Here is a 16311-nt window from a genome sequence, read left to right as displayed (position 1 = left end):
CTGCCAAGTGATTTTTATGCCAGGTAAAGCTTTGGGAAACATCAATTTCAAATGCTTAAATTGCTGCTAGATTGGTAGGTTTAACAGAAAAAATTACTGATGCATTTGAAGACAACATCTTGTCTACTCTTGTAGCCTTGGAAACAACAGCAATTTTATCACCAGTTAATATTCCATACGTATCCACACACATCTCTACCCAAAACTAGGGGGTTTTTTCTAACTATGTACATTCTTTTCCATTAATGTGTTGCTGGTTAAAAATAGTAAGAATTTATAGACATGGCTGATTTGAAGACAGATCTTCAGATTATCTGAAAAATTCAAATCCGTCCCTTTCTTGCAATATCATTGTTCAAACTTGCTGCACAGTCCAATAGAGGTTACAGGCATGGCTTTCTACTCAATTTCTATTCTGAAAGTGGGACCTAGAGAATTAAGTTTAAACCCTTCATATCTCTTTCTGTGATCTATACATCAATTAAAGGAGTACAACCCAACCCCAGGGGAGTTAACTTTTCAACTCTTTTAATAGCATTTGAGAAGCATTTCTACTCAATAGAAATTGAGAAGAGGAAAAAGAGATCCTGAATTAATCAGGCGCATTAGATGAAAAAGTTTTCAACTCATGACAAGCAGGGGCATTTCATGTTTCTATAAAAGTTTTTTTTTCATTTCCTTTTACAAAAGAGACAGATAAACATATTTTTAGACCTTGGGATGATATAATTTACTCTTGCTTGATAAATATTTACAGTTAAACTAAGTGTTGTTAATTTTGCATAAGTTCTTCTGTGCGTCACAAGTGAGGCCCTCAGAGGCTGCAATTCTTTCTTCTCCAGACTCCAAAAAGAGATTCTTGCATTAAAAAAAAAAAAAAATCTGTGTTGTTTCTTTCTCCAGCTTTTCTGTATCCTTTATAGAACACAGCTCTTTCCAGGAGATAATTATTTAGAACTAAACTCTTTTTGACTTAATTAAAAAGTCTGTTAACCCCTCCACTAACCACACACAGTCACCCCAAAAACTTCTAAACTTCTCCAAGTCTGTCAAGTATGAGCAGTAGTACAACTGTAAAGACTTACACTTATCTTTTGAAACCAAAATAGCCATCCTAACTCACCTCAAGAAACAGAGCAATTTAAAAAGCTGAAGAAACTAAGAATTTTCTAGATAAGAGAACTTACATTCATTCTGTAATCCTGCAGCTGAGTAAAAAGCAGAGATCTCCTGAGATGCAGACATCTCATCAAAAATTGCATTAAAAGATCTTTTGCTTCAAGCTTGGATGTTGGTTCCTCAGAAACGTTCAAGTCCTCCTATACAAGTAATGTGAGCCTTGCAATGAAACCTGTACTGCTTCCCAAGTGGCTCCATATCACCAGAAGCATTCAAAATCTGAGGAGGGTGCAGAGCAGGTGGTCTTCAAGCCATTTTTACTGTGATACAGACAATAAACACCTACATTTTTGTTTACTTGGTTTCTGCATCTTCCAGAAAAAGCATTTAAAAAGTCATCATGAACTTTTGCATTTGTCCTTTGGACAGTTTATCAAAATCTCTTGTCTTAACACCAGAGCATACTAACATGCACATCAGTCATCTTTGGAAAGGCACGAACAAATCTGTAAATATTGCTTCCATATTCTTCACTTTTTACCATCCCTCACTCTTTTCCTACACATCAGTGGCAAACTTCAGAGCTTGTCCATTTGTGAGAAAGAAATCTTATCTGAAAACATACAATAACATTTTGTCTCATTTCCTACACTGTTTCTGTTGGTTTTTGACATGTCTTACATATTTTTGCATATTTCAACTACCTTTACTAATATTGCACACCTTTTTGCAATGTGAAGAATCTGAGTTTAAATTTGAAAATATTTCTGATGAGAAGTGACACCCACCAAGATCTCAGCAGCAAGGAAATTTCACAGAGAAAACACTACAGTAACCTAGTTTTATTAATGCTATTTCATTTCCATCTTCAAAGCCTTGACTCGAATAAAAATCACTGTAACAGACACACTGTTGAGCCTATGGATTTTTTTACATGTAATATATTCCAACTTGTACACAATTGATCACACTGAAGTTATCAGAAAGATTTGCTGAGACTGATCCTTCCAAGCATTAGTAGCCATACAGATTTTCAGAGGTAATCTGGAGTGAAGAATTTTTCACATTCACAAAGCTGGATAAAGACAAGTATTTTTGTTTTCGATTCTTATAGAAACATGTCATCAAAAATGGCCAGATACAGCAAGCACTTTCAGATATAAGCAATAACCATCCAGAAACAACCAACAAGAACAAAGTATCCAAGGGGAGAAGAATGATGGAAAATGTCATCCCTTAAAGAAAAGCACATGAAGTTCTCTAGAAGCTGTTTGTGGAGGAAGGTACTATAGTTCAGCAATAGAAGAATTCCCATGAAGGAAAACTATTCAAAATTCTGCTTTTCATTATTAAAGGAAATCACTCATCCACAGATACTTTGGAAATCACTTTTTTTTTCATGTTGCAAAATAAATTACTTCTCTAGTTCAGATAAAGAATCACAGAATATTCCAAGTTGGAAGGGATCCACAAGGATTATCAAGTCCAACTCCTGAAGCCAATGAATAGACAATGAGGAGGGTTCTACATGAGTTGGTCCCTGCATGAACCATTAATAGATATGAAAAACAAAAGGGGACAAACTTCCAAGTCACTATTTACTGGCAGTGATAGGCTCAGCTTTTCTTCCTTTCTCCTTAAATTCCCTTCCCATTAATGCAAGAAGTGAATAAAGTTTGTTCACAAAAATTTTTTCTTCAAAAACACCTTTTGTAGTCCCAAAATACCGTCTATAAAGCACAAAGTGCACAAGCTGAAGGCACAGAGCACAAACACACAGGAAAACAGATTTCAAAATTCCAACTAACAAAAAAAACCAAACATCTGGAATTTACAACTCTCACACAGAAGATACATGGGACCAACTCTTACAAGGTGACAATTTGTAAAGTAATAAATACTGTAAAATAACAAACTTTAGTCTTACTATTTAGGTGGAAGTTCCAGAAAATAACTTGAAGCTCAAAAACTAACACACTGATGTGTAACTAGTTTTAAGAATGTCCTTAATGTTAAGAGTGCAGGAAGGACTACAGCTTTCTCATGCTTTTGGAAGCTGCTGCTTTCAGCTGCTCATTTCCACTTTGAAAGGGTTGTTTTCAACGTGCATTCCTTACAAACATCACAGAACAATGAACTTGTTGATAGGTTTGACCAAGGAATCATGTCTTTCAAAGTCCCAATTGTAGCAGCAATTGTGTTACACAAAGAAGAAATTCCAAAACTCTTCTTTGAAACATAGTTCATGTCAGAGCTGGAGCATCAGCTGTTGCCAAAGGAGGCTCCAGTTACCATCTGTGCTACTCCGGAGTCTGTTCTGGCTAGGAATAGAAGGTGACCCTGCATACTCACTGCCCATACTCCCTGGAGCTTCCACAGCGAACATCTGCAAATACACAGAAATTTCTGACTTTCCTGTCAAGTCAGACTGCACATGAAATGAATGTCTGAGCAGCAAAAAATAAAGATCACCCAAAGAGAAGAAATATATGTGAACTGGCACATATGATACATATATCAACCTAACATCAAGACTTGACACAGAAGTTGAACTTAGAAAATCTTGAGATGTGATCTTAGCAAGACCAAACATATTTACAAAAGTACATTTTGGAGTTTTGATACTAGTTGTGCTCAAATTCCAAGCAATCTTAAGATTACAGAACTTGCTAAAAACAATTATGTTAAAACACATTGCCTTTCTTGCTAAGTTTATTGAAAGGACTAACTGAGACAAGCCAGAGCCAGCATAATTTGCTACATCCACAGCTGCTTTCCCTATGCAGAAACCAACTCCTGAGAATTTTGATTCTATGGAAAGCATCATAACCTGTCAAATTGATTTTTATGTAACTTTGTGATGATTCAGAGCCAAATTCAAACAAGTCTTACTGATCTAAAGGCCCAACACACAGAAGGTTTAAGTAGTACTTGGCATCAATTATGACCACTTATTCTTCCTTCTGACAAAAAACCCACAAATTTTCACACTTAATTTTAATAATAAAGTTTCAAGCATGAGTACTATGCTAAGAAAAAGAAACTAAATAATGTTAGGGAAATTCTCCATGATAGAGAAATACTGAAAAATAGGTATGTTTTATGCTTAAAAAAATCATTACTTGAGTGGGACTTACAGAGCCACTCAATAACTGTGCATGGAGCTTTCCTGGATGCTTAGCTTTCAAAATGTTAGTCCTCCAAAGAATGAAATTCAATGAAAAAAATATCCCAACTGCATAATTCCTAGTAATTCAATATGATGCTGTTATCTGCTATTGGAAGGTATATTTTCTGTATTAAGAAAGAAGTAGTTGTAACTATGAAAGAGTACAAAGAAAAGCCTATCCTTCCCCAAATAAAGGAAAATATTTTTCTCTCAAGTTTTTTTCTTGATTTGTGACTGTTTGGGGTTTTCTTAATATAAAGATGAGGTAGAACAACACAATTTTTAATGCCAGGTTAACTAAGACAGCAAAGAACATTACTTAAAAAACATTTTCTTAAGATCATGCTTTCAGAGGCTTGTTTTACATTCAGTTATTTCTAATCTAAATCAAGGTCACTGCATTTTGCTAAACCAACTGAGCTAGATGCTGCTTGCTCCTAGGTTATATAGGTAATCTCTAACTCTTTCCTGCTCTCACCACAGTAACCAGTTTCTACCCCATGGTGTGTGGAACTCAACTGGTTAAGCACACAGAAGAATACAATTTTAGCTCAGCATTTGATCTACCAGTGCCAAATTAAGAAGGATAAACACATTTAAAGGCAAGCTAGCCTAATCAAAGCTGCATTATGCCTTGATCCATACCCATTTACCCCCTTTTCCTTTCTATCAGAAAATTAGGAATAGCTCGGACCTCAGGAAGAAACTCACATTTCATGTTTTAAATAGAACTAATGAGCCTTTTTACAAATGTCTTGACAAGTCCCTATTTTACATCACCTCACTCTTCAGATTGCACCCATTAGAGAGAATGTTAACTGTTACAACATAGGCAACTACTTTTTTTTTAACCTCCTGGTAAATCTGAACAAATTTGATTTTCTCAAAACATTCACCTTCTCTCTTCCAGAAACAAAGTTCTCATGCCCTTTTCCACTCAAATGGCATTTCAGAAGTGCAAAAGTCTCTCCTCCTAGGGCAGCTGATTTTTTTTGTATTTGACAACTAACCATCATTTACTTTCAGCTCCTGGCATCCAGCATTAGAGCAAGCTGCTCCAATATCTGGCTGCACCTGGAACAGGGAGTTTGTGCTCCCCTCCCATGCCCTTAGCAAGGGCTGGCTATGGCAGGGCTTGCCACTGAGCCACAGCTTGCTACTAAAGACACATAATATTTCTGAAAAACAAAGTAGCTTCTTGCTGGCTTCCTTTCCTGCACCAGGTCACAAAGGGATGGGAGGAACATAAATTGTTTACCTGTACATGAAACCGCAATTTCTGAGTACAGCTCTCTGCTACTCTGAGGATCAAGCCCTGTACATCATAACGCTCTTGTTGTGAAACGTAGTGTCAAAAGACAAATTTCTGCAGGCTTTTACTTATTTAGCTGTGCTTTGTGGCCTAGTACTCTGGAAGATTCATTGTCATCTCAAACTTTTTTCCAGATGTCACAAGGCACAGCCATGACCTGCAGCCATATTTTCTGCTCTCAGCAATACCAGAGGAGCTACAGCCACCTGGCACATTTGGACAACCAGAGGTGCAGGATGTGAAAATGCTGCAACGATCTACAAGTTTCTGGAGAAAATAAGCCCTTAAAGTAAACAAAATAATGAATACCAGCTGCCAAAGAAAATTAAGTCACTGATTTGGGATTGCTTAAGTATATCCCTGCTCAGGAAAGCCTTTAAGCAGGTGCTTAATTTCCACATCAAGTTAAGCCCCATGTGTTAATTCTTTATACCCTTACATAAAGATTCCAAGCCCAAACTCCCACTCGTGTGTCAACAGAACATGAAAGGCTCTGCAAGACTCCCATTTCTATTCCAGGCTCAGAGTAAATGTTTTTTAACTACCATCAACACTACCTGTTTCATCTGCCCTCTGCAAGTGCTGCACTTAGTGTGGAATCCTTCAGAGTGGCTTGGCTCACTTCAATATTCTTTCAGACTACACAATGAAGAACTTGAAAAGATGGGATTTTTAGGAGAGAAACAAGTTTCAGAAGAGCTTGTAATCACAGGAGCTAAAGGTCCACCGATAGTCAAAACGAATGAGCATTAAAATCCTACAGCAGGCATTCTTTCAAAAAGATAACACAAAAGGTTAGGTTATGGTTTTCCAATACCATTAGTGTTTTAATGAAACTGTTCCTAGTTTCGACATCTGTCCTTATAACTGCACTCTTTTGCCCAGATAATTTTTCATGAATTGATATTTAGTCAAAATTACTTGGTAGTATACAATAGAAAGGGTCTAAGTAACAGGGAACCAAGCTAAAATATAATTAATTTTCCCATCTAAGAGAATGACCTCCATAATTCACTTCAGGCTTCACCTCCAGAGTTGTCATGGCTCATTTCCTCATTACCAAAATTAGATTTTAAAACACCACTGTCCTCCATAAAGTACACTTTGGTTATACAGAGAGAGAGAGGGAGAGAAGAGTATGATAGATACCCTTTTGCTTGATAGATTTGTCCCCTAAGTTGGGAATGATGCTGCAAACGGGAGATTTAAAATTAAAATTATTTGAAGCACACAAATACCCAATTGCCTCAAATACAGACTGGTCTACTTACTAAGAATACAGTGACCAAAGAGCTAACAGGTTACAACAAAATCAGCTTGCAGATGAAATAAAATATTTTTGAGAAGACAATCAAGAAGTGCAAGGAAGGCTCAAAGGGGAGAATTAAATTAAGAAATTAATTGAAATTAATTAACTCTATTGACTTTTAGACAAGCACTGAAACACATAGATGCAGCAAATATGGATCTGTAAGGAATTGGATCCCTATTTGTATGGTGAAACAAGGACCGGATGACTTTCACTTAATTCATAAAATTTAGCCAGGAGCAACAAAAGCAAAATCTCCAATTAAGATGATGAGAAGACTCAGGAGGACTCCATACAGCAGAAAGCAGCTGAATGCAGCAGTTCATTGCTGGTAGTAACCACAACCTGCTGGAAGCTTGCAGGCTGTGAGTGAGGCCTGTCTGGGAATATACACGTCTGGTCGGACAGAGATGATTGACTGCTCCAGTGATTTTAGTGGACATTGCTTCACAAAAAAGATGAGAAGGAAATCCAGATAGTGTGTCCATTACTTATTTAAGGAGATTACTTTAGGGGACTCATAGCTCAGGGTGCTAGTTAAATAATTGGCATCTAGGAAGATGAAGCATCTCTCATTTACTTTGTCTCTATGCTTCTGTTTGTTAAAATACCCCAAAAACCTCCAGGCACAGTGTCTTTAAACGTTTAAACATACTACTGATATCGTTTAATCACATGACAATCTGCATAGCTCTCTAAAAAGTAAACCCCAGCAGTGTGTCAAAGTACATTAACACAGCAGACTGAAGCTCCGTGCTTAATGTATGAAAACACATATTGGGCACTTGTGAACTGCAAGTGGAAACATGTCTATTGCAAAATCAGAAATGATCCAATCTAGATTTAAAGTGTAAGTACTGCAGAAAAGCAGCCTGTCCAGCTTTTCCTACAGTAATGTGATAAATTCGCTCTGCACCTTGCCATCAAAAAGCATCACACTTGTCGAGGGGGTATTTATTAATTTATTTGATCCACCTTTTTAAAAAGGGTTAGAGGTTAATAGTCTCACAGTCACATGCTTTTCAAGCAACAGCCTGGGAAAGAAATTCTTTCAAGCCTATTAAAATTCCTGCCTGTCACTTGAAAGTGGAAGCTCTGATAAAAAAAAGTCAAAATCTGCCATAAAAATTAAGTCAAGCCAAACTCTGGCAACTGAAAATGGCAAATGGCATCAGCGTTAGGAAAATCACTCCTGCTGTTTTCAAGTCATGAGAAAGCTGGGGAAGGTGGGCAGGGGAACACTCCAGAGAGGTAGTGGTGGGTAATGCAAACTCTGGAGCCCAAAGTCCTCGGTGCTTCACAAACACCTCACACAAACACCTTCAGTCACAGCGCTGCATTTGAATGCTGCAATGCAGCCAAGTGTAACGGGGGATGTTACCAGGTCTCCTGGCCACCTGAAGAAAAGTGGTTTCCATAGAAACACTAGCTTTCTTTCCTTAAACCACAACAAACATGCAGCATTCCTAAAGTGTGCATCCAGCAGGGATTAGGTGCTCTGGGAGACAAAGTGGATAACAACACCTAAAGGATGCCAGATCTTGCCCTAGCCTTGAGTAAGACTCTTGCCTCCCCTCTTTGGCTCAGCAATTTGGAAAGCCTACTGCAGAGAAGGCTCTTCAATCGCCATAATATCTATAGCTTAATTTCTCACTTGGTTTAAACTAGCCTGAAAAAAGCCATTCCTGACAGGCTGAGTTTTTTTAATTTCTCTTTTTTTTTATGTGGATTTGGGGGCATTTTTTGAGCTGAGCAGAAATGATTTTAATCTTCTAGCATCTGAAAGTCTAGTGCAGTCTGCAGCTGCCAGAGTTTGCTTTCAAACTGGAAACAAAGATAATGGAAGCTGCCTTATAATAGAAGAAAACATTATTACAGAAAGAATTTGGAACTAGAAAACATTGGGGCTCAAAACCCAGAGGCTGGAGGGTGATCGAAGTCTTGCAATTACTGCATCAGCTGTACCACTCTGAGGCCTTTTTGAGAATAAATCTGACCTCCTTTTTACAGCCTCCAGTATGTTCCGAGTAGATTACTTCCAGGCAAAGGAAGGTCACAAGATCTTGGAAATCATTGCTGAAAATGTGTTAAATGTGCATCCTACTCATCCTAAACAAAACCTCTACTACATGTCCCTTTTCTACTTCCATCACTGGTCACTCACTCCTCCCTAATATTTTCCTATGCAACCACTGCCTTCCCAACTGTCAGGATGTTATAACCAGTGTATCAAGATCTTTTTTCTTAAGCTGTCAGCACTTGGACTGCCATGGTACATTTATGCAGATTGCAGATCTGATTTCGTGGGGTTAGGAAGACTTAAATGAGAATAAAGCCTGTGTAAGGGAGTAGGCTCCTGACCCAACACCTTTTAAACAAAGAAAAGTGCTGCAACTGTTGGTACATTATGAGAAAGCACAGAGGACAGGTAATTCAAAAAATCTCCTATCATATTATCTGGAGTGCTCATGATAGAAGAAATTTGCAATTGTCAACACTTCCAACAGTTTCTGATTTTACAAAGGAGTTCTATATCATTATTAAAATGCTTCTCCTCCTCTTCTTCCTTGAGTTTTTATAGCTCAGATCCTACTTGATGTTTTCTTCCTCCTCAGCATATCTTTTCACATCAAAATCCATTCTATCAGGAAATAAAAAAGCATATCGGAAATGAAATGGAGGGGCAGTGAAGAAGCTCAACCCTGTAAAGGTTTAATCTCAAACCAAACATGTACTGGTTAATAAACAGCACAAGGAAGGCTGAGAAATATCAAAAAATAAGTGACACAAAGTGAAAGAAAGTTTAGCAGTCCATGAAATCTGTGGATTTAAACAGATTTCTACAGTGATCAGAGAAATGGGAAAGGACAATCTTATTACACTCATCTAGTCCCAAAGGCCAAAGCAGATGTATCCATCAGGTTGTAATTTCTGACCATAAAACTTTGCTTGAATAAAATCCTGCATGTGACCTTCATACATATTGCTGCCCTACAAACCTCTGTTGCTCTACAGCTGAATCCCATTTAGTTATGACTCACTGCCTTATTTACTTCACTGATCACAATAAGCTTTCAAAAGCCATTACGAAGGCTTGAGTTGGTGTCTGTAAGCATACTCTGGTGACTACCCTGAATGACAAAAAGGTTGGGTTAGGGAAAAAAAAAGAAAAATAAGCCTCACACGTATGTGATTGCAATAGGAAAATGTGTTCAACAAAGTTAATTTCAAACAGCTTCAGTCAAACCTATTTGTCACGTGTTATAGGTAACTTATAGAACATTGGATTATTACAGAATTATCATTCAAGATAAGTAAATCAAAAGAAATTTAAAAAGAGTTAGGAGAAAGGAGTAAGATTAAAAAAAAACACTAGCACTACATGAAAAGAAAATACTTGCCATGAGGTTAAAATATGGCCAATGGATCTCCAAGGACAACACACATCTTTGGCCAAGCTCTGACTACTTTCCAGATGCTCTGGATGCCTCAAGCACTGCAAACTCATGCAGAGTTTGCTCCGTAACTTTTGGTGTGCAAGTGGAAATGGCAGCACAAAGGCTGAGGAAATGTGCTGCTCAAGGACATGTGTCAGCAGAAGCCAAAGCATTACATCTGGTCCAAGCTACCAAAGCCACCTCCCTTCCCTTCCCTTGCCACAAAAATGCAAAGGCCATCACACATTTTCCATCAGCCATTCTGCTACTATATGGTTGTAGTACTAATGACAAATTAAGGACTGGAGCAAACAGCAGGCTCTGAACCATAAAATTAAAGCTTTAATTATTAGTGTATTGTAGTAAGCACCAGCCTAATAAAATTAAGAGAAAGATAAGAGAATAGAGTGATTTTCTGACAAACGAGAAAATAAGTGTTGTATTCATTTCAACCAAATTTCCCAGTGAAAGAAAAAAGTGTTCACTGAAAAGAAATAGAGAAGAATGTTTTTTATATTAAAAAAAAAAACCTACCGTTTAAGTATATGTAGAACTCAAACCCTTTTGAAGGCCTGTCCCACCCCTATTTAAATACTGCTGTAAATTGGAGTCTCACAGGAAAGGAAGTAAAGATTATACTAATATATATTATTAGCACCAGTATGGATCTGGATCATAATTCCTTGTTTCATAGTGCCAAATCACTGCCTAGCTGCCATACAATACCTGACTATCCCTACTTCTTTTAATGTCTATGTTCAAAGAAAACTTAAGTTTCTGCTTTTTCTTTGTGGTACCCGACGTGGGCACAGCATAAAAAAGCCAAATCACAATATTCTCCCTCTCTCAATCACACCAGCACACAAATATTTTAAGACACCACACAGAAGAGTACTATAAATATTGTGAAACATTTTGTATTGACGAAAGAGAGGAAGGAACCTGCCATGTTGGACACTTCCACAGCTGTTACTGTGACCAATCTCAGCAACTGGGCTGCAGCTTCCACAAGGGTATGGGATGAACCACAGCTGCTGCTGGCCCTTTCTGTGGCCAACAAAAGGAAATCTAATTTTCCTAACTTAAAGAACTTCACCTCCTGTTTCTGTGCACTAGAACATGCCTATAAATGATCCCTGAGGGCACTTCCAGTGATATTATGGGGCATGTCATTCACAGGTCTTCTAGGATAAAACCACTCAGCTTTGCTATAGTATCATCCCCCCAATCAGAGCTGTTAAAGAGATGCCCTAAGGTACAAGTGGAAGACATTTAAGGGCACTGTAATAATTTATAAAAACAGATTCAGAGGGAAGAACACAGTACTGCACAGCTGGCAATCCTCTCAAATTATTTATCTTTACATCCCAAAATCATTATGAAGTGTCTGAGTATTTCTGTTTACCTTGTTTGGGAGTTACTTGCCAATCTCAATAATAAAGTGAAATAAAAGATTTTATGCAGGTTGTCCATTACTGCATCATTACAAAAATAACTCTGTGCCTAATGTCTTGTTTCATGACAGCTTTGCTCATGACTTTTTGGATTTCTCAAATTCACAGTCCTAGGCAAATTCTTTATCCTTCTCTATTCACTGAAAAGGGCAGTTTAAAGACAAATTTAGACCAATTTTAGACCAATTTTAAGCTATTATTATTAACCTAATGCTTTAAATAAGCATTTTACCAAGCATTAAAAGTTGGGAATTTTAAAGGCTCTTTTGTAGTTTATACAATGAAAAAAATGTCAGAACTTTAAAAAACTCCAGATATTGCAGCCTAAAACAAAGCAAATTTCAAGAAGTTTATGTAAAAATAATTAAAACAAGCAAATAGTAAATTAAATGAATAGTATATTTTTTGAACATTTAGGCTGTGCTTGATAAGAGAGGCCACAGACCTCAGACTCAGTGGTGTTATGATTCCAAGGAAAGAGACCTGCTTGCATGAACAAGGCAAGCTTGAGAATACTCAAAGTCACACACTGAAAAATATCAGACTTAGTCTTGTTCTAGCATTTCTTTTATAAGTAAAAGACCAGAATGGCGTGATTGTTTAAATGAACATTTTTCCTGGTGTTTACTACAGCGCATTTCTGCTAAGCATTTGTCCCAGTTATAAACCATGTCAATATGCCACTTTTACCAATGTGTTGCAAAAGTTAGAGTGGTCCCCTTCCGTGCTACTAACATTTATAAAAAATACAATTAGGAGCAAGGGATGAGTGATACAGAGTTACAGAGAAAAGGAGAAAGGCAAGAAACTGGTGCAAAGTAATCAAATTATTACACTGGAGCTGCTGCCTGTGTTCAGTTGAAACAAAACACATTGACTCTGGCATAATATTTTAACAAGCAAAATGTCATCAATACATACATGCAAAAGATTAAAACCTTTGTTCTTCACTTGGATTATTCCAAACAAAATACAGGGCTCTTAAAAAATAGGGAATATGAAATCTGCTAGGCATGCAGCTGTATTTGACCATGCATTTACAAGAAATAGTTTTTACTGGAAAATATTGAACTCATTAATATCACAAAAGACCTTTCACTCACCCACCAGATGGTAATGAAATTTATGTCAAATCTGCTCCATAAGCATTTCAAATGTTGACTATACTTTCAACAACAACAAACACAACTTTTGCATAAAATAATAATTGAATAATGAAATATTGGATCATTAACTCCTTCGATAGTTGTACTTTACTAGGCCTTCCTAGTTTCTCTAAGTCACAAATAAGGTACTTAAAACAATTTTGTGAAATAGTTGGCAACTACTCCACCACAATGATACAGGAAATAAATAGCTAAGTTTCAGAGTTAATTAATGCTAAGCAGAGCATCACCTAGCATTCGCCATCCTGGATTAAAAAAAAAGCACTCAAATACCAACAATGTAGAAGGCATCTTAAAAAGAGAGTTCACTTAGTCATTTTCCCCTCTGAATTCCACAAGCATCAAGTAGTTCCAGTTTCCATATTAGCCTTTTCAGATTGAAAGAGATGAAATTGATTCTAATTGGAATACTCTCAAAATCATGTCTTTCCCTGCTTCAGCCATATCAAGCAAAGACTGCAATGCTTCTCATTACACAGATCTATCTACTTGCAAAATTTGACAAAAAAATTACTAAATCACTAAATTCTCAAAAATTAAGAATGTCATTGGTAAAAAAAAAAAACCAAAATAAGAATTTTCCTTAGCATTGCCTTGTCAATAATCCATTGAAACCAAACCTTGTTCCACAAATATTGGAACAACTAACTGCATATTTCCCTTAATTCTCAAGCATCTATACAGAGCTAGAAAATCAGCGAAATTTAGGTTTTTTGTTAAGAAAAGTTTAGTAATATAACTGAAATAAATAACTTTGGCATCTCAGGCAGAAGTCACTGTTCCAGAACAGCAAAGAAATAAATGCTTAAACCCCAAATTTGAATCCATATTTCTTAAGACTTGTCCCAGCGGTCTTTCCAGAGAACTGCTCAGTCACACCAGTGATTTACTAATCCAGCTCAGAGGGATTCCAAACACTATTTTCTCTTATCATCCTGCCACTATCACAGGAGCCCAAAGCAATGTCGTCATCCCTTGTCCAGTAATTGTGGCATGACACAAAGGACAGGCTGAGAACAGCATCATGTATTGGGCACAGGCAACTTTTTGAGTCTTCAAGTTCTCTCTAATCCCCTCTTTAAAACAGGTAACCTTCTCAAGTGGGTGGGCTGAAAAGGTTATCCATGCAACAACCTTTATTTTCCAACAAATTGCCATTAGTTGCCCAAAATTAAACCAAAAATTAGTAGGAAGTAGTGATCATTTTGGCAGTAACTTCCAAACAGCCTGGAAAAGGGGAAAGAAGTAGGCAAAGTGTGTCTGACCTCCTTATCACATTTCAACAGCCTATACATAGAAAATGGATAAAAGCTGAATTTATAGCTATAAGTCACTAGGACCAACAGAAACCAAAGCAACTAAAACCAAAATTAAAGATACTATTTGATATTTTGAATAAAAGAAGCCAACAAAAATGACAAATTCCCATAAAGACAGCAGACTGTCAAGGTAATATTTTGCATGTCACAGCAGAAACAACAATAGGAAATCTTTTTAGTGTCCTACCTTCTTGAACTGCCTGGAAAGGATTGTTGCCATCCACAAATGTCACTGAACATGTGATTTTCTCTGTCTGTAAGATTTCATCATTCTGGTTGAGATCAGCTACTGCCATTCGAAAAACTTCCTCATCTTTTTTGGCAGATTCATCAAAAATTGCCCCTGTGGAGGAAAGAAAGAACAAGAACAAAAAATCACATTGCACCTTTCATCTCCAGTATCCAAAAGCATTAATCATAAGCACTTAAGACTTTTCTTTGCTAGAACATCATCTCTTCCTCATCCTTAAAACAAGGTTCTCTCTATACAGAGCCCAGAAGTTGTTTCACAATATAGAGAATTTTTATATTCTGACATAATTTAAGACGTATATTGAAGGAAAGCATTGATGCCAGCTAGAAATATTGGGGGAAACTAGTTAGGCACAAAGCAAATGACCTGCATAAGAACATGGCTATGAAATGAGAAGCGAGTTTTTTCCAAAGGTGCCATTTAATATATTGGATGACTACAGTGGGTAGGATCTACATTTAACATCATGTCTACTGACAATCAAAAAATAGAAAGTTCAAACAAAGCGAGAATAAGCCCAAAAAGGTAGCAGCACTGGGAAAACGAGGTAGAATTGACACCCACAATCAATAGACAGGTCAGGAGCCAATATAAATTATTTCAAGTGTAATACCTCTAGGATTTGCAAAACAACAATTCCAGCTAATAGTCAGACTCTTGAAGTCAATAAGTTAAATTTACATTTAAATGGTTAATTAAAATAAGTACTGCCTATATAAATCTCACAGAAAGTGAATCTTCTACCTATTTCTTCAAAACATTTAAGCAGAACATTACAAAGAGGGAAACAAACGCAAGAGGAGCTGGCAGAATGAGTGCCCAACTCTCATTTAGCCAATTCTTCAGGTGTATTGAAAACTAATCCAGAGTTTTCAAGGTTTTTTTATTTTTTTCAACTATAGCATCACTTTTAGCATCACCAATCTACTATCGTTTTACACTTGCTTTTTGTATTAACTATTTACCCAGAGATGGCTCAAAAAGTCCTATGAAAAACGCTAGATTGTTTGAAACCTTAAAATCAAGGCTATTAGATTTTCAAGCACCTTTAAAGCTTTCAATCTCAGGCAGTAGATTAGAGAGACAGAAGGTCTGCTTTAAAACCAGACTTTTGAAAACTGTATTTATTCTTGAGTGTCTGTTGTCAGTACAGAACTCAGCTAAGGCAGTAAATGTGTCAAGGCAAACAAAGACAACAGAAAACGCTGATCACTGAAGGCTGCAGGTAAGCACCCACAATCAGAGCTGGAAAGAACTGAAAACTATTCATTTAGAGGAAATGGCTACTTTAAGACAAATCAACTTCATACACAGTGTTTGCTGTGTTTTTCCCACTGACCTCCGACACTCATCTCACTGCCAGCACCACTCATCCTTCATGAGCATCATCTCTTCCTACAGTTTGACCGCTTTGACTCCAGCATTTTCCCTCCTGAAGCTCCTACCATCTGGAACAGCTGTTCTTTACCTCTCCACCTCATTCACCTGTCATCTCTGTGCAAATCTCAGTTGAAAACATTCGTTTTTCCCCTTGCCCCCATTCCATTTTCCCTTGTTTTATTTAGCTCCATAAAGCAAAGCAGCGCACGGCCAAGAACATGCTCGGTATGCAAGATGTTACAAACCCTGTCTTCTCCACAAAACAGCTATTTGTGGATATATGCAGCATTTAAGGGGACAAAAAATTGCCCAAAACACATCTTAAACCATGTTTCTTGCCTCATGGAACTGAAACCAAACCCACAAAGGCTTCACTGGGGGATTACACCCATC

The 16311-nt window shown here is 37.2% G+C and overlaps 1 protein-coding gene across 7 annotated transcripts in view; it reads right to left on the bottom strand.

The window, feature by feature from the left end:
• The window catches only part of GRID2 (glutamate ionotropic receptor delta type subunit 2), a 681167-nt gene that overhangs the window by 528162 nt on the left and 136694 nt on the right, over positions 1 to 16311 (bottom strand). For all 7 annotated transcript variants that reach the window (XR_013182016.1, XR_013182018.1, XR_013182020.1 and 4 more), the window contains exon 2: positions 14473 to 14628. Coding sequence is in view for 2 of the 7 variants with exons in the window: in XM_054633768.2 (XP_054489743.1) it covers positions 14473 to 14628 (156 nt within the window). In the remaining 5 variants the exon portion in view is untranslated. The remainder of the gene's footprint in view (positions 1 to 14472; positions 14629 to 16311) is intronic.

The sequence above is a fragment of the Agelaius phoeniceus genome, chromosome 4, assembly GCF_051311805.1.
Source record: "Agelaius phoeniceus isolate bAgePho1 chromosome 4, bAgePho1.hap1, whole genome shotgun sequence".
NCBI classification, from domain to species: Eukaryota; Metazoa; Chordata; class Aves; order Passeriformes; family Icteridae; genus Agelaius; species Agelaius phoeniceus.
Note: the sequence above shows the minus strand (reverse complement) of the source record. Positions and strands in the feature narration are given on the sequence as shown.